Here is a 24,251-nt window from a genome sequence, read left to right on the forward strand (position 1 = left end):
TTTATTCTTGGTGGCCATTACCTCAGCAAGACGAATTTCTGAATTGCAAGCCTTGTGCATAAAACGTTCTTGTGTAATGTTCTAGAAGGACAGAGTATCACTCCAGACTAATCCCACCTTTTTACCCAAAGTTATTTCTGACTTGACTGCTAATCAAACAATTGATCTACCAGTCGTCTTTCCAAATGTTTCTAACAAAGAATATTCATTACATTTGCTTGACGTGCATAAACAACTGCATTTTTATCTTGACATATCTAAATCATTATGAAAATCTGACCAATTATTTGCATCATTCTCAGGACCAAAATTGGGAAGATCCATCTCCAAAGTTACGTTATCTAAATGGTTGAGGAATTACATTTCTCACAAAAACTAAAAACTGTTGAAACAAAAAATAGGCACTAGAAACGATAAGAGCAGGCAGCGATGTAGAATAAATGTTACTACTGTTTATTGTAAGCGCTTTCGGCTCGGTCAATTCCAAGCCTTCATCAGACAAAACAGTTTCCCTACATCATTTACAAGTTTATATAGTTCTAATCAAATGAAATTCAATTAGCAATCAATTAATTCTTAAAGGAACAAATAACCATTATACTTAAAAATTCCATCTTATGTACATTTTTATGCATACATATTTATTTAATGAGATTTGGGGTTAAATGTTTTTGCCATCTCTCATATTAATGTATTTAGTTATTGTGTAATGAACAGGTGAATATTTTATATTCATTGTTAATAACATTAGTCGATTTGTTAGGTTATTTATATTAGAAAAGTTATTTTATTTTACTTAATTTAGCTAGAGCTGTATGTTTAAATGTACATAAGATGGAATTTTTAAGTATAATGGTTATTTGTTCCTTTAAGAATTAATTGATTGCTAATTGAATTTCGTTTCTAGTGCCTATTTTTTGTTTCATGAGGAATTACATTTGCTTTATTTATCAGTGGAACAAGGCTTCTCTACAATCTATGGTCAAAGCGCATTCCACAAGATCAGTTGAAACGTCTGTTGCCTTCCATGCAAGGGCTTCCATGGATGACATTTGTGCAGCAGCAACATGTGCCACTCCTCATACCTTTATCACACATTACAAATTGAATATGGTCTCCAGGGGGGAGAGCTTCCTTTGGTTCAGTGGTACTCAGGAATATTCTTCCATAAGGCCTCCCAGGAAACAAAGTAGCTAGGGACTCTGTCACATCAGTAAGGAATGAATGAAGATTAACAACATCAGATAAAGAAGTTATGTTCTTACCATAATGTTCCATCTGTGTTGTTGAGCTTCATTCATTCATTATAACCCACCCACCATCCCTCTTTGAAAGACTCCTGGAGGTTCGGATATAGTCCTAGCCTTTGATAAGGAAGTTGCTCAGACAAAGTCTCCGCTCTCTTTCTTTCTTCTTTCTTCCTTACGGGCAAACTCAATCTGAGGTAATATTGAGAGGGGCAGTATGGGTAAAGCTTAGCTCGAGAGATGTTTGGCTGGCCCGAGCTTCTGAGGACAGAACCGACACCCATCAGTAATGAATGAATGAAGATCGACAACACAGATGGAACATTATGGTAAGACCATAACTTCTTTTTTGTGTTTTGTAAGGTAGGGACATTAGTGTAAATATGTGTGAGAAGGTTATGATTGTGTTGTGTTCTAAGGCATGGAATTCCATGTGTGATATCAAATTAGTACTCCACAATTTGACATTACAATTTTACATTTATGGGTGGGAGAAATAAGAGGAGGTGTAGGTGATAAGCGTAGAAAGCAGATAGTAAGTGAGGAAAGGTGACTATTGTGCATATTTAAGTGATATAGAGAAAAAAAAGTTGTAGTGAAGGCTGAGGTAGATGCATAAGTTAGTGAATATGAGCTGGAATTTTGCTGGAGGGAAAAACCTGTTGGGGTAGGCCAAGACATTAGAAGTGGCAGTAAGTGCAAAGGGATTGAAAATAGTTTTAAATTTACACTGAGAATTTTTCTTTGTTGAATTTATAGAGGGGGCAAAATAGGTGTGTATTTTTATTTTATCATTTCTGTATTCTCAGTGTGCCTCCATTTTTTTATTGAAGTAGTGTTAAATTGCATATTGTTTAAGCATAGGCCTGTTTCCCACAATAGCCTATGTCGCAGTAAATCAGTTTATGAAGGTAGTTCCGTGCATCCAATTTGGGGTGTCAAGTTTATGCTTTAAAGTTGACAGCAGTTTCCTTTTAACCAGTTTGCACAACAAATGCCAAATAACTCTACTGGAAGACCTGAAGGTAGTAGTTACCTTAGCTGAAACGTTTCCAGAAGTGAAAACCTTGATGTATAAGGTGTTCTTTAGAGCATTCCTTAAGGAAAGGTTAATTGAAAACCAGTCCTCCTTTTATGCCGGAAGTAATATCTTGATAGTCCTCTTAAACTAGTCTGTTCTCTTTTCTGTCTTTTTACTTATTTAAGAGAAAAAAGGGCAAGGATGTTGCTTACCATGGATGTTCACAGATAACTCAGTTTATTGCAGAAGTAACACAGTAATGAAAGGCAGGATGGAGTAAACCAGTTCCCAATGGTTGGTTAACTGTATTGATTTAATCTGTGCCAAACACAAAAATCTTTTGATTTTGGTCATTTATATTACTTTGCATGTCACATTCCACCAAAGTAACTCTCAAAGATGCTTTTGCATTTTTTTTGTTCTACTCAATTTACCTTTTTTTCGGTTTTATATTTGCTGCCTGTCAGCCTCGTGACACAGCTGACCCATTTGTTCCTCTTTGGGTGAGAGATTCTAACGGGAGGCCGTAATGCAGGTCTAACCATCAGATTTGTGCAGTAAACTGTTTTCTCTAGTGCCATACAGCAGCTGATGGGTTTTGACTGCAATGACAGCCTTCTAAACATATGTGCTGTTCTGATTGCCTAACTTCAAAGTATAGCTTATATTGCTTAATGATAAATTCATCCTGAACAGTGCAGGCAGATAACTGACAATGTTAAGCATGTCATAGCCATAGTACATGAAGTTTAAAAGTATCTAAACTGCTTGTGAGGCAAACGTGCAAGTTATTGTATGAAAGAAAAGAAAAAAAAAAATAAAAAGTTAAAGTGAAATGCATAAGCTGCATAGTTTATCAGCATTTGCAGAGGTTTGACAAGGAAAATTAGTGGAAGAAAAAGTATTTGAAGGCAGTGTTCTTGCGTGCTGCATGAGTCACCTGATAGGATATCTGCAAAGCTAAGAGGGTGCACTTAATGCCTTTAGTATTTGTCTACACCAAGGGCACAATCTGAAATGAGCACTGGTACTGTACGAGAACTAGAAAACTCAGACAAGGATCACAATTTCCAAGGCAAAAAGAAATGCAGGCAGTGTAGTTAGAAAAGTCACTTTGTTCCTCGATAATTATGCTGGTATGAGGGCTGTTTTTTGATAAGGGTCGTGAATTTGAGACCACTGGTGTACAAAACCTGAAGCATAGTATATTGCACATATCCAGGATTTTGGAAAGATTAATTGCTGGGGACTGGAAATGTATCTGTGATTTTAAGTCATTTGATACTTTAGTACTACAAACCTTTTGCTACTTAAAGTTCAATGTTTTTTTTTTCTTTTTCTTTTTTTCAGGAATTCCAGAAGACCCTGGGTGTAAAGCAGCCAGTTTATGACACCACTATTAGGACTGGAAGATCTATGAAGGAGAAGGCAGCCCTTTCAGATGACGTCCCAAAACTTGAAAATGTATTGGGAGAAGTGAGGGACAAGTGGGATACTGTATGTGGCAAGTCCATTGAGAGGTAAAGGGCAGAACATGCATATTTCTCTCACTGGGTAAAATATAGCAGATTAGTAGTTGGGTAGAAGTCTACAGCAACAGATGATTGTAGGAACTAAAATTATCAATTGCAGTGAAAGAAATTCTATTTCTCTAAGCTGTGTAAACCAGCTGCTGTTGCTGTTAATAGAAAATGCGTAGTCAGCTTTACTCATGCAATGTCATCTCCATATAGTCGCTCTTTGTTGTAATATCTAACTTCGACCATATACAGATTTCTGAGTCTGAGGTGGCCTTAGTGAGGTCACTTGGCATGTAGTTTGGGTTTTTCAGTGGGACTACTGAGTGTCAATCACAATGACTTACTCCTCAGACTGCCAAACAAATCCCTCTTGGCAGCTCCCTTGGAAGGAAAACTTGCACTATTTGCAGACAAATGGCACATCATCACCAAAGACAAATGAGTCCTAAATATTGTATCTCAAGGATACAGGTTCCACTTCCACACTTTACCAAGGATAAAAGGAATGCCAAACCTGCCACCAAATCAATGGGCAGAGGCTCAAAGACAAATTACAGCACTCATGGACATGAGAGCCATTCAACAGGTTCCTACTCAGGAGCAAGGACAAGGATTTTACTCAGGACTCTTTCTGGTTCCTCGAAAGGACAAAGCCTGGAGATCCATTCTGGACCTCTCAATCCTAAACACATACCTAGAAGTACCCAAATTCAAGATGCTCACACTACAGCAACTTCTTCCCATGCTGGGCAAGAAGGCTTGGCTAGTAACGTTGGACCTCAAGGAGGCATACCTGCATGTCCCTAGCAGACAAAATTGCAGAAGATACCTCAGATTTATAGCAGGTTCAACTCATTACCAATTCTCTGCACTGCCCTTTGGTTATCTACTGCGCCCAGGGTTTTCACAAAATGCCTGGCACCAGTAATTGCATACTGCAGACAAAGAGGAATTCAAATATATCCATACCTGGATGACTGCCTTATTCAAGCAGAAAGCAAGGACACTCTTTTAAAACATCTGGTGTTTGTAAAAAACCTGCTAAGTTGCCTAGGGTACACAGTAAACAAAAAGAAGTCAAAACTAGCGCCCTCACAAGACATAATATTCCTGGGTGCCAGCTTAAATACAATGGCCCAGATGGCTTATCTCACGCCAGATAAGCAAGGACAACTGACTCGATACTTCAAAATTATGGCAACAAAGACCCAACTCCCTGCAAGAAAAATACTGCAGGCCTTGGGATTCATGGCATCTTGCATACTACTAATACCATATGCCAAACTGCATTTGAGGAAATTACAATGGTACCTGAAAAGCGTATGGACTCAACACAGCCACAGCTTGGACTCAATAATACCACTCATTCCCTGCCTTCAACAGGTATTTCTATGGTGGGCTCAGGCATGTCACCTCAACAAGGGTCAGCCTTTCACCTTACCCACAGCCAGGCAATCAATTACAACAGATGCATCGGATTACGCCTGGGGAGCACACATGGCAGGACAGTGTATTCAAGGCAAATGGTCTGCAGATCAGATGCATCTCCACATCAGTCAAAAAGAGATGCTAGCTGTACAAAATGCCCTAACAGCTTTCAAGGACCTACTACATCCAGGACAACTATTAATAAAGACGGACAACACCACAGTGATGTGGTACATAAACAAACAAGGGGGCACACATTCCTACCCCCTTTGCAGGCAAGCAATGACCTTGTGGAACACAGCACTGACCTACCAAGTTCAACTACAAGCACAATTCCTGCCAGGAAAGGAAAATACATTGGCAGACGACCTAAGAAGAAATATCATGGATCCCCACGAGTGGAAACTGGATCCACAAGTATTCACAATGATAACTCAAAAATGGGGAAGCCCAGACATAGATCTTTTTGCCTCCCCCCAAAACTACCAACTATGGAAATTTTGCACAAGGCCATACCACTTACAAGCTTGGAAAGTGGATGCCCTCTCATTCAGCTGGAAAACATTGACAGTGTATGCCTTTCCGCCACTGCCCCTTCTGACAAATGTGCTACTGAAAGCCAGATTAGAGAGGCCACAAATGATACTCATTGCCCCAGACTGGCCACGCCAGCACTGGTATCCAATACTAAGGAACATGGCTCAAGGACCTCTATGGATTTTACCTCAAATTCCTTACCTGCTGACTCAGCAAAACAATCAGATTCTACACAGCCAGTTCAAGACTTTAAATCTGGCTGCATGGTGGATTACCTAAACAATCAGTCAACACCTCTCTCTAAAGCTGTTATGGATGTCATTCCTAAAGCCAGGAGACCCAGCACCAGGAAAACCTACTCAGACAAATGGAAAAGATTTTGCGCCTGGAACCAGGCTAAAGGCCAAAATCCTCTAGTCCCAAATATTCCTCAGATTCTCCAATATTTAACTGAGATGTTGCACAAAGGCCTTTCTTTTTCATCTGTTAAGATCCACGCCTCAGCTATTTCAGCTCATTACCACACAGATCCTCCTATATTTTCACATCCATTACTAAGACAGTATCTCAGGGGGGCTAAGAACATAAGACCGCCCCGGAGAGCACCAACACCAACTTGGGACCTCAATTTTGTTTTGGAAAAACTGACATTACCACCCTTCGAACCAGCTTTTTCAGGTGAGTTACAGTTTTTATCCTGGAAAACTGCCCTGCTGCAAGCAATAACTTCAGCATGAAGAGTCTCAGAGCTGCAGGCCCTAATGGCAGTGGAGCCTATCATCACTTTTCATCAAGACGGAGTTTCTTTATGAACTAACCCTTCCTTTATGCCAAAGGTGGTATCCAGTGTGGCTCTCAACCAAACCATTCATTTACCCACCTGCTATCCAAACCCCCAGAATAAAGGGGAAAGGCTCCTACACTCTTTGGACATTCACAGGCAATTACGTTTCTACTTGGATAAAACTAAGGTTTACAGAAAATCTGACCAACTCTTTGTATCCTATGCTGCAGGATCACAAGGAAAGGCCATCTCAAAACAGACCATTTCAAAATGGATAGGACACTGTATCCATTTCTGCTACACACACCATGGAAAACCTGTACCTGGTAACCCTAGGCCCCATTCCACCAGGGCTACAGCAAAATCAACAGCCTTCCTCAGAGGGGTACCAACCAAGGATATTTTGGAGGCTGCTTCTTGGAGTTCAGTACACACCTTCACCAAGCACTACCACTTACCTCTCTACTCAAAAACCAGAGTGGGCTTTGCCACTGCAGTTCTGCAAGGCCTACTAGCTTCTCCAAACCCTCTTTAGTACCAACCACCCAGCCTTAGCTTTGGGATTCAACCCAAGTGTGATGGCTGCAGCAGTGTAACACGATGAACATAGTACAGATGTTCATCATGTTACCCTGCTGCAGTCATCACACTTGGGTTATTTTGTCGTCAGGCGGTCCCGCAGTCGGCCTTAGTTCCAAAGTCTTGGTCCGGCGTCGGTTGCTGTCACTTCTTCCCTGATGTCAGTGCGCCAGGGGTATATGAGAGGCATCCAATGCCATTTTCTTCAGTCTTTCTTGCCGCGCGGTGCCCGAAGCAGAAGCAGTTTGCAAGTGCCGGTCGGCCGACACCTGAGATTTTCGAATCAAATTTCAGTCCGAAGTCTTCAAAAGCTAAGTACCCCATTGGGGAACCTTTTCTTGCCTCAGTCCAATGTCAGAAAAAGTTAACAATTGCATTTCTTGTGGGAAGCAAATACCTCATAAGGACTTTCACTCTTATTGTATACCTTGCCTAGGCCCAGACCACAAAGCTACTGGTTGTCGGTTTTGTGCTAGGTTCAATAAGCGAACTATAAAGCGGCGCTTTGATTTCGCACGACACTACTTCGATAGAAAATTTAATTATGCTATGCCGTTGGAGCAACCGACTACCGGCGTACATAAAAAACACAAAGATAAAGACAGGCAGCCTAGATCCAAGCCAGACTCCGAGGCCTTGGCTGGGCCGGTCGCCGGTTTTCAGTGAGGTGCCTACGCAGCCCCTGACGACCGCAGAATTGGAGCCCCAGACTGCTTCAGATTCTCAAGTAGAGAGTTCTAGGCCGACGCAGCCATTTTCTTTAGGCCTTACCGACAACATTGCAGAAGGAGAAGCCGCTGCTGTGGAAACACCTTCGGTTACAGAAGGTGTCTTTAGACCGACTATTCTCACCATTAAGTCTTATGCAAAGCTTAAGACTCCTTTAAAACCTAAAAAGACTGTACATCAGTCTCCACTTCAAGACCCCATGCCTAAGAAACAAATGCTTAAGATGGCTGAAGATTTGATTACTCTGATCAGGGGTTCCCAACCCCCCCCAGACAAAAGGCCAAGACAAGAGGAGGGATTATGCCTCCTCTGATCAAGTTTCTATTTCCTTAGATTCCTCTGAGGAACAGGATTACTTCTTTCCCCCTTATGAAGATTCTGATGCTGAAGACTCCATTCTCTCAGCATCTCCCCCTGAAGAATATTCCTTTGGGGAAACCTTACATACCATGAGGGAACATTTCCACTGGGAAGGTCAGGACTACTCCGACTCAAAGAAAAGGCTCCAAGAGTTTCTTTTACTTCCCCAGCACAGACCACTTGCTATCCCTCCAGTTTTAGACATTGTGGATGATGTTTACTTAGAATCTAGTTTAAATCCAGAATCTCTGCCTCCAGCTCCAGCCAAACCAGACAGATATTACAGAGTGCCTGACTCACACAAATTCCTTTACAGAAGCCCTGTTGCTGACCCAGAGACAATCTCCCAGGGTTCCAAAGGGGCTAAGGCTTCTATGGCTAAAAATCCTGTGCTCTCTGAAGGGGACTCCAGAGCACTATATAGGTGGGGGAAGAAGGTTTACACCTCAGCTACTCTAGCTATGAGAGCACTAAATTGTCAATTTCACATGCTGAAATATCAGCAATTCCTAATGTCTCAATTAAAACAAAAGATGAGCACACACTCTCAACAGTCTGAATTCAGAGAAATGCAGGATCTGTTGCATGCAGCTGAACAGGTGGACAAACATACTTTACAATGTGGATTTGATTCCTTGGAAACTTCCTGTAGAGCAGCCGCTACTGGGTCTGTCATACGTAGGCATGCTTGGTTAAAGGAACAAACTCTGCCAGATCATGTTAAAGCAAAATTACTAGATGCACCTTTACAGCAGGATGTCTTATTTGGGGTTAAAACAGAAGAGGTTTTAAAGAAAATGGAGGATAAGGCAAAGTCTATGCAGACAGTCAAAGACTTCTTACAGGTACAACCCCCCTCGCTTCAGCAGAAGTTGGCCAACAAAACATTGGTCCTTTCCAGCTTCTGACAGACTACAGAGGGGTAAATACAGACGCCCAAGGGGCAAAGGTCAAGCACAAATCCCTTACAAACCTCGCTAATGGGGCACTGCAACACAGAAGGGAGGAGAAGACAGGCCCCAAACTTCTAGAAGACGAACACAATGACTTGACCCTCAAACTGCCAAGCAAAGCCCTCTTGGCAGCTCCCTTGGGAGGAAAATTAGCACTTTTTGCAGACAACTGGCACATCATCACAAAGGACAAATGGGCCCTAGACATTATCTCACAAGGATACAGATTCCATTTCCACGCCTTGCCAAGGATAAAAGGAATGCCAAACCTGCCACAAAATGAATGGACAGAGGCACAAAAACAAATTACAGCACAAAAACAAATTGCAGCTCTCATGGACATGAGAGCCATTCAACTGGTACCTACACGGGAGCAAGGCCAAGGTTTTTACTCAAGGCTGCTTCTAGTCCCCAGAAAGGACAATGCATGGAGACCCATTCTGGACCTTTCAATTCTAAACACCTACTTGCAAGTACCCAAATTCAAGATGCTAACACTACAGCAGCTTCTTCCCATGTTGGGCAAGAAGGCTTGGCTAGTAACGCTGGACCTCAAGGAGGCATACTTGTATGTCCCTAACTGACAAAATTGCAGAAGATATCTCCGTTTCATTGCAGGTTCAACCCATTACCAATTCTCTGCACTGCCCTTTGGTTTATCTACTGCGCCCAGGGTCTTCACAAAATGCCTGGCACCAGTAATTGCATACTGCAGACAAAGAGGAATTCAAATATACCCATACCTGGACGACTGCCTCATCCAAGCAGAAAGCAAGGACATTCTCCTACAACATGTGGCGTTTGTCAAACACCTTCTAAGTTGCCTAGGGTACACAGTAAACAAAAAGAAATCAAAACTAGTGCCCTCACAGAACATGACATTCCTGGGTGCCAGCTTGAATACAACGGCCCAGATGGCTTATCTCACGCCAGACAAGCAACTACAACTAACTCACTACTTCAAAATAATGGCAACAAAGACCCAACTCCCTGCAAGAAAAATTCTGCAGGCCTTGGGATTCATGGCATCTTGCATTCTACTAAAACCATTTGCAAAACTGCATATGAGGAAATTACAATGGTACCTGAAAAGCGTATGGACTCAACACAGCCACAGCTTGGAAACAATGATACCTCTCATTCCCTGCCTTCAACAGGAGTTTCTATGGTGGTCACAGGCATGTCACCTCAACAAGGGTCAGCCTTTCACCTTACCCCCAGCCAGGCAAACTGTGACTACAGATGCATCGGACTGTGCCTGTGGGGCACACATGGCAGGATAGTGCGTTCAAGGCAAATGGACTACAGATCAAAGAAATCTGCACATCAATCAAAAAGAAATGCTAGCTGTACAGAATGCTCTGACAGCCTTCAAGGACCTCTTACGTCCAGGACAGCTTATAATAAGGACAGACAATACCACAGTAATGTGGTACATAAACACGCAAGGGGGTACACACTCCTACCCTCTATGCAGGCAGGCAATGACCTTGTGGAACACAGCACTGACTTACCAAGTTCAATTATAAGCACAATTCCTGCCAGGAAGAAAGAACACATTGGCAGACGACCTAAGCAGGAACATCATGGATCCCCACGAGTGGAAACTCAAAGTGGACGCACTCTCTTTCAGTTGGAAGATGTTGACAGTTTATGCCTTCCCTCCACTGCCCCTTCTAACAAAGATGCTGCTGAAAGTCAGAATGGAGAGACCACAAATGATACTCATTGCCCCAGACTGGCCACGCCAGCACTGGTGCCCACTACTAAGGAACATGGCCCACCATGGATTTTACCACAAATTCCTCATCTGATCACACACAGCAAGACAGTCAGATTCTACACAGCCAGCTCAAGACCTTAAATCTGGCTGCATGGCAAATCACCTAAACAGCCAGCCAGCTCCTCTTTCACAAGCTGTTATGGATGTCATTCTGGAGGCCAGGAGGCCCAGCACCAGAAAAGCCTACTCAGACAAATGGAAAAGATTTTGCGCCTGGAACCAGGCTAAAGGCCAAAATCCCCTTGAGCCGGACATACCTCAGATTCTATAATATTTAACTGAGATGTTACACAAAGGACTTTCCTTTTCATCTATTAAAATCCACGCCTCAGCTATTTCTGCTCACTACAACATGGAACCTCCCTTATTTTCACATCCACTTCTAAAGCAGTACCTCAGAGGGGCCAAAAACATAAGGCCTCCCAGGAGAGCACCAACGCCAACTTGGGACCTCAACTTTGTTCTGGAGAAGCTTACACTACCACCTTTTGAGCTAGCTTTCTCAGCTGATTTAAAGTTTATGTCATGGAAAACTGCCCTGCTGCTAGCAATTACTTCAGCCAGAAGAGTCTCAGAGCTACAGGCACTAATGGCAGTGGAGCCTTTCCTCATTTTTCATCAAGACAGAGTCTCTCTACAAACTAACCCCTCCTTTATGCCAAAGGTGGTATCCAGTGTGGCTCTAAATCAAACCATCCATTTGCCCACCTTTTTCCCAAATCCACAGAACAAAGGAGAAAGACTCCTGCACTCCTTGGACATTCACAGGCAGCTACGTTACTACTTGGATAAAACTAAGACTTTCAGAAAATCTGAGCAGCTCTTTGTATCCTATGCTACAGCATCACAAGGAAAGGCTATCTCAAAACAGACCATTTCAAAATGGATAGGACATTGCATATGATTTTGCTACACCCATCATGGAAAACCAGTCCTGCTAGCATAAGGTCACACTCCACCAGGGCAGCAGCTACATCTACAGCCTTCCTCAGGGGGGTACCAACCAAGGATATTCTGGAAGCTGCAACTTGGATTTCAGTACACACCTTCACCAAACACTATCACTTACCACTGTACTCTAAGACTAGAGCTGGCTTCGCCACTGCAATTCTGCAGGGCCTACTAGCCTCTTCTAACCCTATTTGATTCCACCTCCCATCTTTAGCTTTGGGATTCAACCCAAGTGTGATGACTGCAGCAGGGTAACACGATGAACATAGTACAGTTTTGTACCTACCATAAATGTAGATGTTCGAATGTTCACCCTGCTGCAGTCCATGTTACCCTCCCTCCATCCCCTCTGATCTAACTGAAACTTTTCTATACCTTTGTGGTGTATTTGCTTATAGCTGGAGGTATGTTTTGTTTGTGCTTCACTTGTATTATTGGTACTATGTAGTGACCTCCTATTGGGGGGCACCTGACATCTGGGGCAAGAAAAACTGAAGAAAATGGCGTTGGATGCCTTTTATATACCCCTGGCACACTGACGTCAGGGAAGAAGCAACAGCAACCGATGCCGGACCAAGACTTTGGAACTCAGGCTGACTGCGGGGACCGCCTGACGACATGATAACCCAAGTGTGATGACTGCAGCAGGGTGAACACTCGAACATCTACATTTATGGTAGGTACAAAACTGTACTTTTTGTACCTACCATAAATGGTAGATGTTCAAGTGTTCACACTGCTGCAGTCCAGGTTACCCTCCCACCATCCCTTCTTCTTACCTGGGTTTTATCTATACCTTCCTTTTTTATACAATTTATATGATGCATTTCTATATGGTGTATTTGCTAACAGCTGTAGCTATTGTTTCCTACTTATGTATTTTACTTAGGACTATGTATTGCCTTCCTATTTGGGGGCACCTGACATCTGGGGCAAGAAAAACTGAAGAAAATGGTGTTGGCTGCCTCTTTTATACCCCTGTTGCACTGACGTCAGTGAGGAAGCGACCACAACTGACGCCGGACCAAGACTTTGGAACTCAGGCCGACTGCGGGACCGCCTGACGGCAGGATAACTCAAGTGTGATGACTGCAGCAGTGTGAACACTCGAACATCTACATTTATGGTAGGTACAAAACTGTACTTTTCGGGAAGACTCAGAGGATTTTCAACCAGGGCCTTAGCCACCTCTGTTACCTTCCAAACTAAATTGCCCTTAGATTCTATCTCTGCAGCAGCGACATGCGCAAATCCTCATACCTTTATCTCTCATTACAAAGTGGATGTGGTCTCCCAGAATAGGTAATCCTTTGGTTCCACGGTCCTGAAGAGTTTGTTCTAGTGAGCCACCCGAGGACCAGGTGCTAGGGCCGCGCGCGGTCCCAACCAACAAGAACGTAGTTGAGATGGGACAACATAACATAAAGAAGTTATTTACCTACCATAACATTCCATGTTTGTTGTCCTTCATCTCGCCTTCCTTCTTGCATCCCCCACCCCCCCCTTCCCCCTTCCTGGAGGTTCTAGAGGAGTTCTTTATTGGTTACACTGTCTGCGTTTCCTGCTGACATACCAGGTTGGTTAACCTTACATTGTCATTTCTTCCTTCCTTCCTACCTTGGTGTAAGAGCTTAGTAAAAAAAAATTTTTTCTTACTACATATGTCTAGTTTGGGCTGTTACAAATGAGATCTGGGTAGCTGCCGCTAGGCATGTTGGGATAAGGGGTAGCCTCGAACCAGTAAAAGCTCTCGAGCTATTGTATATCGGCCGAGTTGGAGCTGAAGATCAGCTCCGAACCCAACCAGCAAGAAGGAAGGCGAGATGAAGGACAACAAACATGGAACATTATGGTAGGTACATAACTTCTTTTTATTACCTCTCTGTACTCCTTCCTTATTACAACAGTGGTTGAGTGTAATGCCCCATTTGGTTATGTACCTCTCCAAACACCTGCACTAACTGGAAAGTCCACAGAAATACCTCACAAAAAGAATTCATGGCCTCCAACACCTGTCCTATGTGGACAGACTCAAATCAATATCATTCAACTCTGTATCGTACAGATTGCTTAGAAGTGATCTGTGTTTCGCCTACAAGGTGATGTCAGACACTGCCCTACTGGAGATGCTCCATATCCATAAGTCTAACTCCTCACTTATTACCTGCTCGAAAGGCATAAATGTAATATGCGACATCAACAAAACCTGCTGGAGAGAGACAGCTTTGTCTCCCAGAGACTGCCCCATCTCTGGAATAAACTTCCTGTGCATGTCAAACAGAGTACCTTGCTGACCCTCTTCAAGTGCAAGCTTGATGAGTGGATGGGAAACCAAAAATTTGTCCCAGGGGTTACACTTGTGTCCCTCACTGACAGGGGCAACAGGTGCTGACTGAAGTTTCTTTTTTCAGGATAAACTCTTGGCTAGGCTTGTAAGGACCCCAGGGCAGTTAGCCTAGTAACCTCCTTTGATCCTATGAGAAGCAACAGAATTCAAGGCATGCAGTGCAATTTAAATGAGGCAGAAGAAAATGTTGCATTTATAGCATGGGTAATACCTGCAGTAGGTTATCCATGGATTTAATGGGTTACAAATAATGCAGAATTCTTTGTTTTCTTGGAATAGACAAGAACATCTGTTGTGGAGAAGTGAAAGTGCTGTTGCAGACTGTTTGAAAATGTGGGTCATGAGTATAACTGTGCATTTTCTTTCTGGTAACAGGTTGTGTCCTTCTCTTTGTTTTCTCAGGCAGAACAAGTTAGAAGAAGCACTTCTTTTTTCTGGACAGTTTACAGATGCCCTTCAAGCCCTGGTGGATTGGCTGTACAAGGTAGAACCACAGCTTGCTGAAGATCAGCCTGTACATGGAGATCTGGACCTGGTGATGAATCTTATGGATGCACACAAGGTATGAGTCATAGATAAATGATCCTCCATGAGGGAAAGTAGTTTTTATCTGTAGAGAGGTAACATAATTTATTTAAGGTTGAGAAACAGCTGGAGTTGAGAGTACAAATGCAGTGTTGGTGATTTTGCATATTGCTCTATAAATTGTTTGTGTGTCATGCCTTAATATGGCTTACTGCATAAGATCTGCAGGATTTTTTATGTAGCAGCATGCATCCTATACACCACTGAGGGCATCCAGTAATACTTTGATTGCAGACTTCTCTGATAGCTGCTGCTGTTGGACAGATTTGTTGTCACTCCTTTCTTTCCTGTCTTCATTCAACCTAAATTTCTTTTGTTGTGTGAGAGAAGCCAGCTTATGCTTTTCTTTGTTTTCATCAGTTTATTTCTAAATGGATGCTAGACTGTTTTCAAAGTTACTGTTGTGACAACAGTTTAATGAAACAGAGTAAATATTGTCTTTGTGTTCCCTGTGTTAGTTTGGATCATAAAGCATCATATGCCTAGTGGACTTAGTACTCATTCATGTCACCACCCTTTATGCAAGAAGGCTCCAAGGGATGTCACAGAGAAGTGGCTAGCCTTTTTTGGAACCTTAACCATTTTTTCTTTTTGCATTTAGCACAGAATGTGCAATAATATGCTGGGTTGACAGATTAAGGTGGAGGTGGTAGGGCTTTTGGAGCCTGCAGTACATGATGATTATCCTCTTATGTGTGACAGGTGAGAATGTGGTTTTCAGGTACAGCTAATGAGGATAACCAGCAAGCTGTTTGTATTGTGATTTGGAAACTTGCTCTCTTAAGTGCCAGTGTTGCTTGCTTTGAAAAGGGGAAACAGCATATCAAAATAGTCTTGTTTTCACTATAATATATGATGGCTTTCCTCTTGCCTTTGCTAACTGAAGTGAGTGAGAGGAGGTTGCATTTTACATGTATGTTTAGTAGCACCTGGGGGAGAGGCCAGAACTTATCTTTGACCATCTTGCCCCTTTTCAGTTGTCTGTTGAGCCTCCGGGCCAGAGCTTGCTAGTTGCACTCAGGATCAGAGACTCTTCTTTGCAGCCCTCCCCCCTCCTGTGGTCAGTAAGATCCTCTTGGTGGCTGTCACCACCCCAAGACTCTTAAGCTATTCTCATAACTTCAGGCAGTTGTTGAATATATGGCGGAGCAGCTCCTTGCAAGTATGAAAAAGCATCCTTAGGGGAAGGATGGATTGATGTCAACACCATGCCCTTCACAGGCTGATCATCCTCCTGCTGCCTTTTATACTGGTCAGTTCCTAAGCATCACTCAGCTTCTGTATTAATTGGGTCTGTGCTGTATCCCTCCCATGTCAATCAAATATATGCACTTCACAACCTGGAGGTAGCATTAGATAAGAGTTTCTCTTCCACTCTCCTCCAGGAATGAGATTCAGAGAATCCAGAGACCCTGTCTCACAGATGGATAAAGACAATATGGTCTCTCCCTCCCCAACTGACCTTTCTGTTGAAGAAACCCTCAGGTTTCCAAAGTATTTTACTGACTGGCTTGTGAGACTCTTACCTCATCCACTCCTTTTTCTAAACCATCCAAACCACTTGTCTTGTGAAGGCCACAGTGATGGCAAGCTTACCAGAGCAGCTCAGACTTTCCTAGCCACAGCAAAATTCTGCAGCTTGTTTTGTGGGATTGCTACATGTTCCCAGACAAGCTGCGATATGTACACCCTTCTGTGTGTCCCTGTACTTCAGTGGGCCATGCCCACTACACCTCCTGTGGGAGATGTCCAGTAGGTACACTTACACATTATGCAAGTCACCTCAGCAGAGTCCCCTCAATATAAAAGAGCAACTAATGTAGTCAGGGTTCTTCTTGCATTGCTAGTCTGTCATGGAGAGTGAGTGGATTTGTGATGGATCCACAATCTCATCCTTTCATTCGTTAGGTGAGGACAGGTACATAGACTGGCCAGTGAAATGAGAGTTTTGTTCTATGAGTAATTTCTCACTTCACCATAGTTCAGTGCAATACCTGTAGTGATTCTGCCGCACTCACTCAGTGGTAAGTATTTCCAGTCTGTCTATCTTCAGTTACAAACAAGATGCCAAACCACGCTACCTGTGGTATCTATTTCTCCCTCACATTCAGAGTGAAGTCCACTCTCCTGGAAGAGAACCATGACCTCCGCTTTGAAGATGTTACTTTGCATCTTTTCATCTTCTCCTGCAATGCAGTAAATTGCTTCCTTGGATGCTGGAGTCCACAGTTACTTGAATTGAGGTTGAGGACATCATTATTTGAAAACGGCAAATGTGCAACTATTAGTCTGAAGTAGGTTACTTCATTTGTCTTCAACCTGTGGGTCTTCGGATCCGCATAGGAACTGACAGAGCCACATTTTCCAGCTATGGCTCAGAGCTCCATGCTCCTCCCCTTATCCATAATGCCCCCCTGTCTCCCTTCTCCCCTCGGATCTCGTTTGCTGCCTGAGAGTGAACAAGCGTGGTCCGAGCTCCAGAGTGTTGTTTTCAGTGTTTGTAAGCGTATATTTTTCTATTTTAGCTTTCTCTTGACTTTTCCTTTCTCTTGAGCTTTTCTGTACCTTCCCGGGGTGCATTTAGTTATTTAAAAAAAAAAAGAGAGAGAGAGTAGCCTTTCCTTTCTCATTCTCATTCTCTTTTCTTGCTTTTCTTGTGAGCGTGTGTGTGTCTGGGCCGGCTGAAGGGATGGTGCCCCAAAGCCCGGTTTCAGAAAGTGCACAGGGTGTGGCCATAAGCTTTCCCCGGCAGATGGCCACATACTGTGTGTGGTCTGCTTGGAGGCTGAACATCTCCAGTCCCCCTGTCTTATTTGCGCTGGGTTTAACCCCAGGGCATTTAAGGACAGGCGCGGGACAAATTGATCCTTAAGGGCCTGTTGCCCTCTTCTTCCGGGATCTGCAGTCCACTCTTCCCCTGCAGGGAAAGCAGCGGCTGATGCTCCGTCGTCTTCTTCCCCGGCCTCTGGGACTCTCACTCCCGCCAAGAGGTCCAGGGAAGGGGATCAGGTTAAGAAGGACCAGCCTCACAAGTGATCCTTCGAGCGCTTGTCGCAGACCGGCCCGGCATCGAAAGTGAAGCCTGTATCCAGGCCTGTGACTCCTAGGCTCAGGTACCCTAGTTTTTCACCTGAGCCCGAGGAACAACAAAGCCGGTCTGTGGTCAGCCCCCCCCCTCCCACCGGCACTCACATCCGATTTTGGTGGCGTTGTCCTGCTCCACTCAGAGCCTCTCAGAAGCAGAGATGGGGAAGATGATGTGGAGGTTTATCTGCACTCAGATACAGATGACGGTTTTGCCGGGGCCTTCTCCCTCCAGAGCAGGTCCCTTCCAACCCGTGTTCTGTCCTATTACTCCTTTTCTGATCCGACCAGCGGTTTTGGAGTTGTTGGATCCGAGGACGATCGGGGTCAGCTCCAATTGTACACCTGTACCTCAACGCCAGCCAGTGCCTTGAGTTTGTCAGATTGGATGGGATTGGATCCGAGCTCTCGGAGCCATAACCTCAGGGTCGGATCCAAGGGGGTGTTGTCTGCTCTGAGTCTGTTGGTGAGGAGCATCCCTCTCGGTGTCTTGGCTCCAGCAGCTTTTCTCCGACTCCCCTGTTGGGTCAAGGGGGAGTAGCTTCCATCTTTTATGTCCAGGAGGCAAATTCCCCCTCTGCTTTCGACATGGTGGAGAGGCCTCTCGCCGGGTTGAGGCCTCAGACTATCTCATCCTCTGAATCTGTCCAGACCCCCCTGGCTCTGAGTGTGGTTCCGGCCATCTTGCCCTGTTAGGGACAGCCTGTGCTTGTAATGCCCCAGGTAGTTCCACCTTCAGAACAGCCCATTTGCGAGGCCTCCCCAGACTGTCCTCATGAGGAGGCCCCCCCCCACAAACATACGTGTAAAATGAGGTACTTGGACTCTCCACCAGAGTCCCTCATGGAAGACACGGATTTGGATGAAGTGAAAACTTCCTCAAGGTCACCCCCCAAGGATGTCTCCTTTGGGGACATCATGGAGCTCCTCATTCCAAGGGGAGGGTGGTCCACCCCAAAGCCAACCTCGGACGAGTCCATGTTTCTGGAGGCATTCGGCACAGGCCCATCTACCTCTTTGGTGTCCCCTCCTACCGACCCACTTGTGGAGCTAATAACATCTTGGTCTTGGAAGGAGCCGGACACTGTAGAGCCAATCCCTAAGTGGGCAGATAAGGTTTTGAGCCTCCCCTTGGACAAGCTTCATTGGTACTAGGGGTCCCGTGTAGATGCTATGATGGTGGTGGTGGCCACCAAGAAGGAGCTCACTCAGGAGAGCTCCACAGTCCATTCTCTTGACCAAGAGTCGAGAGCATTAGATCGCTTTGGGAAGCAAGTTTATGCTTCAGCAAACTCCTCTGTGAGGGTGCTGAACTGTATGGCACACGTCATCTGACTCCAGAGAGATCTTGTTAAGGAAATCATGGAGTCAACCCTAGGGTTCATGTCGGCAGGGGACAGGAAGACGTTCGATGCACGAATGGCCACCCTAAAAGCAGTAGCCAACATATCCATGCATTTGCCCTCCCACATTATGGAGGGAGCCGCATGGACAGCAGAGACGGGCATTGTCATCCGACTTCACGCTTGGCTCCACCTATGTCAGTTTATGGAGCCCTTCAAGGCGCCTTTTATCCACGACCCTTACGATGGTTCTTCCCTGTTCGGGAAGATGGTCAGAGAAACTTTGGTCTAGAGCGAGGACAGGAAGACACTGTCTGCCATCGGGATCTGCTTCTCTCCACCTCAAAGGTCCTTTTCCAGGAACCAGCGAGGCCCAAAAAAGATGTGGTTCTGCAAGTCTCAGGCATTTTCCCAGGATGCTCAGGACTTGCCTTCCCCCAGAGGCAGGGGTGGATTTGACAGACGCTGGCCTAGAGGCAGCAGGGGTCCTAAGTATTTCGGGATCCAGGAATCCTTCTTGGATAAAACCGGGCAGCAGTCCTGAGGGGTTGCCCAACTGTATTTCTCTGGAAGCAGTTGTGGGTCGTTTGTCGCTACACCCTTTAGCATGGGAGTCCATAACAACAGATCAATGGGTGTTGCGTATCATATCTAGAGGATATTCCGTTCCAGGACCCTCCCCCATCCAACAAGACCCTCCCAGATGTCCCACCCACGCAGCGGGAGGAGGCAGCAGTACAAATAGATTCACTGCTAAGGAAAAGAGTCATCCAACCAGTCCCCCAGACCAGTCCAGATCCGGAGTTTATTCCATGTTCTTTTTAGTGCAGAAAAAGATGGGGAACCTCAGTCCAATCTTGGATCTGTCCAAATTGAACCTGTCTGTAACCAAGACAAAATTCTGGATGGTCACGATTCAATCTTCCCTGGCCTATCTGCAGGCCAGAGACTGGATGTGCTCAATTGATCTCCAGGATGCGTGCTATCACATCAAGATGGACAGGCGCTCCCAGAGGTTCCTTTGCTTCTGGCTGGGAGCCAATCATTGTCAATTTCGAGCCCTTCTCTTTGGTCTCACCACAGCCCCCCGTGTGTTCACCAAGGTAATGGCAGTAGTAGCGGCTCACCTGAGGCTTCAGGGTATTCAGGTCTTTCCGTACCTGGATGATTGGCTCTTTACTGCCCCTTCAGAGCATCTACTTTGTCAGGCCAGGGACTCCTTCATTCTGCTAGCCAACAAGTTGGGCATCACAGTCAACATGAACAAATCTGCTCTACTCCCAGTTCATGTTTTGGATTTCATCGGGGCATGGCTGGACACATTACAAATGATGGAGTTCCTTACATTAGACAGGATACACAATCTGAGGTTACACGTCTTACACATTCTTCAGACCTAGTTACTGACAGCCAAGGCAGTTTTAAGAGCATTGGGGTCTATGGAGGCCATGATCAATATTCTTCCAATGGCGTGCCTTCATATGAGAGTTTTACGGTGGACACTTGTGGTTCAGTGGTCCCTGTTAGATCTCCCATTGTCCTTTCTGGTGAGAATCTTGAGAGCGTGCAGGGACTCACTTTGGTGGTGGATTCAGTCTGCAGATCCCCTCAAGGGACGTCCGTTCCAACCTGCCTTTCCCAAGACCACGGTGACCATGGACACCTCCCTATTAGGATGAGGGGGGGGGCATTTCTCAGGAAGGACAGTCCAAAGCATGTGGTCCCCTTCCAAGACCTTTCTGCACATCAGTGTTCTAGAGATGAGAGCGGTTCTCCTTGCGTTGCAGGCCCTTCATGCTCATCTTCCTCTAGGAACAATTGCAATTCAGACGGACAATATGTCAGTGGTCTGGTGTATTAACAAACAAGGGGGGGAACCAGATCTTATCCCCTGTGTCGAGAAGCCATGAGAGTGTGGGAATGGGCGATCTTCACCGGCCGTTTTCTGGTGGCAACACACATTCCGGGACAGTCCAACATTCTAGCAGACAGGCTCAGCAGATCTGTCTTGATGCCTTACGAGTGGTCTGTGAACCCTTCAGTAGCGGAACAGATCTTTCTAGAGTGGGGTTGTTCTTGCTGCGATCTCTTCGCATCTTCTTCTAACGTGAAATGCAGTGAGGTTTTCACTCTGAACCCCCCAGAGACGCTTTGATTCATGCTTGGCCTCCCGGTCTTCTTTATGCATATCCTCCTCTTCCCTTGATGTCGAAGTTTCTGCAGAAAACCCGAAGGCTGGGAGCACTGTGATCCTCATCGCCCCGTTCTGGCCTCGACAGGTTTGGTTTCCGTTACTCAGGTCTCATCTAGTTGTTCCACCATGGACTTTGGATCCGGTTCTGGATCTTCTCTCGCATCCCTTGGGGATCCTACACCCAGACCTGGACAGTCTGAAACTCGCTGTTGGCTGCTCCGGTTCCCATGATTATGATTATGATTATTAGGACTCCCAAACTTCTTTTTGACCTCATCCCACTCTTATAACCTTTCCATCTCTGGTTATTTGCTCCCAGTACTTTGTTTCCTTTGCTGTAAATTCCAGCCCTGTCTTGCCTGTTTTCTTTATCCCTACTGGCAGCCATCCCTATTGGGAGGATCACAGTTTTGATAAAAAAGTTAAAGGTTAACAGTATGGTTATAACAGTGTCACTTGTTTTCTGAAATTTTGGGTGGGGACTGTCTGACTCTGGTTTGTCAAAAGAACTAGCCATCTTTAGCATATTATTAATGTTCTCTATACAGAGTCTTAATGCACTGCAGACTTTGTTTAGGTTGTTGCCCTTTACATTCTTTGATCCATTATTGCGTGAAAACTGTATACTATCAAGCTGTATTAACATAAAACTGTGAAAACCTGTTTTACCCTGAGTTTGAAGGAAATTAACTTATATGCTTGTATCAATTTTGTAAACTTGTAATACCATTGAAATCTATGTAAGAACGCAAAGAACTGTACTGGAGCTTTTCTCCCTGCGCCTCCAAAAGGGCAGTTGCTCAGTTGGACTTTCTTGGTAAACAAAGACAAATAAGTAAATAAGGCACTTGACAAATGATTCCATGCATACAATATGTATTACTATTCCTTTAGTTTTATGTTTGGAATTGTAAATGTGTTTGTGTTCTCTGATTAGTTGTTTATTTATAATCCTTTTTCTCGACTTTCTTTTTACCCTGAGATGATTCATGAGTGCAGTACTCTGATGCTTGGTGCCGCAGCAAAAAAAAAAAAAATGAGAGTAAGACTTATGATGCAGTCTTATGTTGTAACTTGATACCCAATAATGTCATGACTTAAGACTACATTTCTGTGTGTTCCCAGAAGGATGTCCGGCTACTAAAAGAGAGGCTCGGAAAGGCATTCATTTTCAGATGTTTTCCACCCCCATTGCAATTCCTGTAGAAGGGACTCATGCAGCATGTTTATCACCTAATGTCCTCCTCACCTCTTACAAAAACCTTTTTCTCTCCCTTTAAAATGTTCTCGGTTCCTTCCCACTTTCAAAGTTAATTGTAGAAGTATATTGTTGCATAATTTCCAGTATGGAATCTTTGTGGACAAATTTCTTGAAGGCCAGTAGTCCATAAGTTTACTACTAACTTGTAACTGTATTATGGTTGTATCTATTTTATGGTTTCAGCTAGCAGCACTTGCCCTAATTCTGTGTGTGTGTGTTCTAATTTTTATGTTTGCATGAACTGTAGAATGACATATGAGGTGAACAACTACTTAGGCTTCCCTTTTGCATCTGGTGGGTTTTTGCATCTGGTGGGTTTACGTAGATAGAGTGGAGGATATGTGCAGCTGTAAAGCTTTTCTATGCAGTAGAGTTGAATAGGTTGTTGCTTAGTGAGTTCATGATGTTTAAATCCTAAAGAAAAAGATTTTGGCCACTGAAGGTTGGACCACTGTTAATTCACTGGTAATTTATATTAATCATTCTGGCACTCACTCTGGGGACATTCAGGGAGTGAGCTTTCAAGCTACACTTTGACATCAGAAGAGCACTTTGGCAGTGGGAACTTCTGCTCAGTGTGTTATGTACCCCCCCCCCCAATCTCTCTGTAGCAGAGAAGGAGGAATAAATTGTAGGCAACACTGAGCAACTGCTGCTCATCATTGTTAAAATAACTCTGGCTGGTAAAATGCCAGTGAAGCTAGCATCACCCAAAGGTAGTATATACTGTTATGGTGACTACATCACACAGCTGTACTGTTATTGAGACCATGTCAGTAAATAGGTGCTGATCTGTGTCATCTCACTTCTGGGGATAGAGATTCTTGAGATATCCTCTTAACTGTCTGTGGATTTTCTGTCACCTTCAGAGGTCTGTCCAGTCACATACAAACTAAAGACTGAGAGGAAGAACTATCCCTTCTTTTATTCAGTGGGCTGTAACATTTTTATTTTCATTGGGGGTGTGGGTATACTGTCACTGCAGACTTGTTTGGATTCTGTTGATAGTGATGGCTGAGTGCTATATATATATATATATATATATATATATATATATATATATATATATATATATATTGCTTGCTGACTGAGTTGCTTTTGAAGGTGTAGTATTGGCAGCAGTTGCAAACTCGGTGTGTGTGTGCGCGTTTAATTCTTCCTGGTTTATGGTGTGCTGTAATGACTGCTGCTGTAGAGAGAAATGCAGGCGGAGGATAACAGCCTTCCTAAAGGTCTCTCTCTTTTTTCTAGGAGCAGTCAGACTGTGACTTTGCCAACAAGAATTTTTGAAATGGCAAACAAAACATATGCATTGTATAATGTATGTTTGTAATGAGGAGCATGTTATTGTTTCTTTTCTTTTATGTAAGTGTTTGCCTGTGTCTTAAGTGGCAATTCAATAAATTAGTATTGGATGGCATGAGCTGAGGATTGATTGAAGTTATCCAAAAGAAGGGAATTTGACTGTGTATTGTCAGATCAAGTATAATAGCATATAGCAGTATGGCATCATGTTACTTCATCATTTACAGATTAGCCAGTTTG

The 24,251-nt window shown here is 44.1% G+C and overlaps 1 protein-coding gene across 1 annotated transcript in view; it reads left to right on the plus strand.

Annotated features, from left to right (window-relative positions):
- The window catches only part of LOC122792184 (microtubule-actin cross-linking factor 1-like), a gene marked incomplete in the record, with an annotated part of 3,579,694 nt that overhangs the window by 3,183,823 nt on the left and 371,620 nt on the right, over positions 1-24,251 (plus strand). The window contains 2 exon segments of the mRNA XM_044059907.1: positions 3,619-3,788; positions 14,642-14,801. Coding sequence (XP_043915842.1) covers positions 3,619-3,788; positions 14,642-14,801 — 330 coding nt within the window.

Source organism: Protopterus annectens, chromosome 1.part2, assembly GCF_019279795.1.
Source record: "Protopterus annectens isolate FY-2018-M chromosome 1.part2, PAN1.0, whole genome shotgun sequence".
Lineage (NCBI taxonomy): Eukaryota > Metazoa > Chordata > Ceratodontiformes > Protopteridae > Protopterus > Protopterus annectens.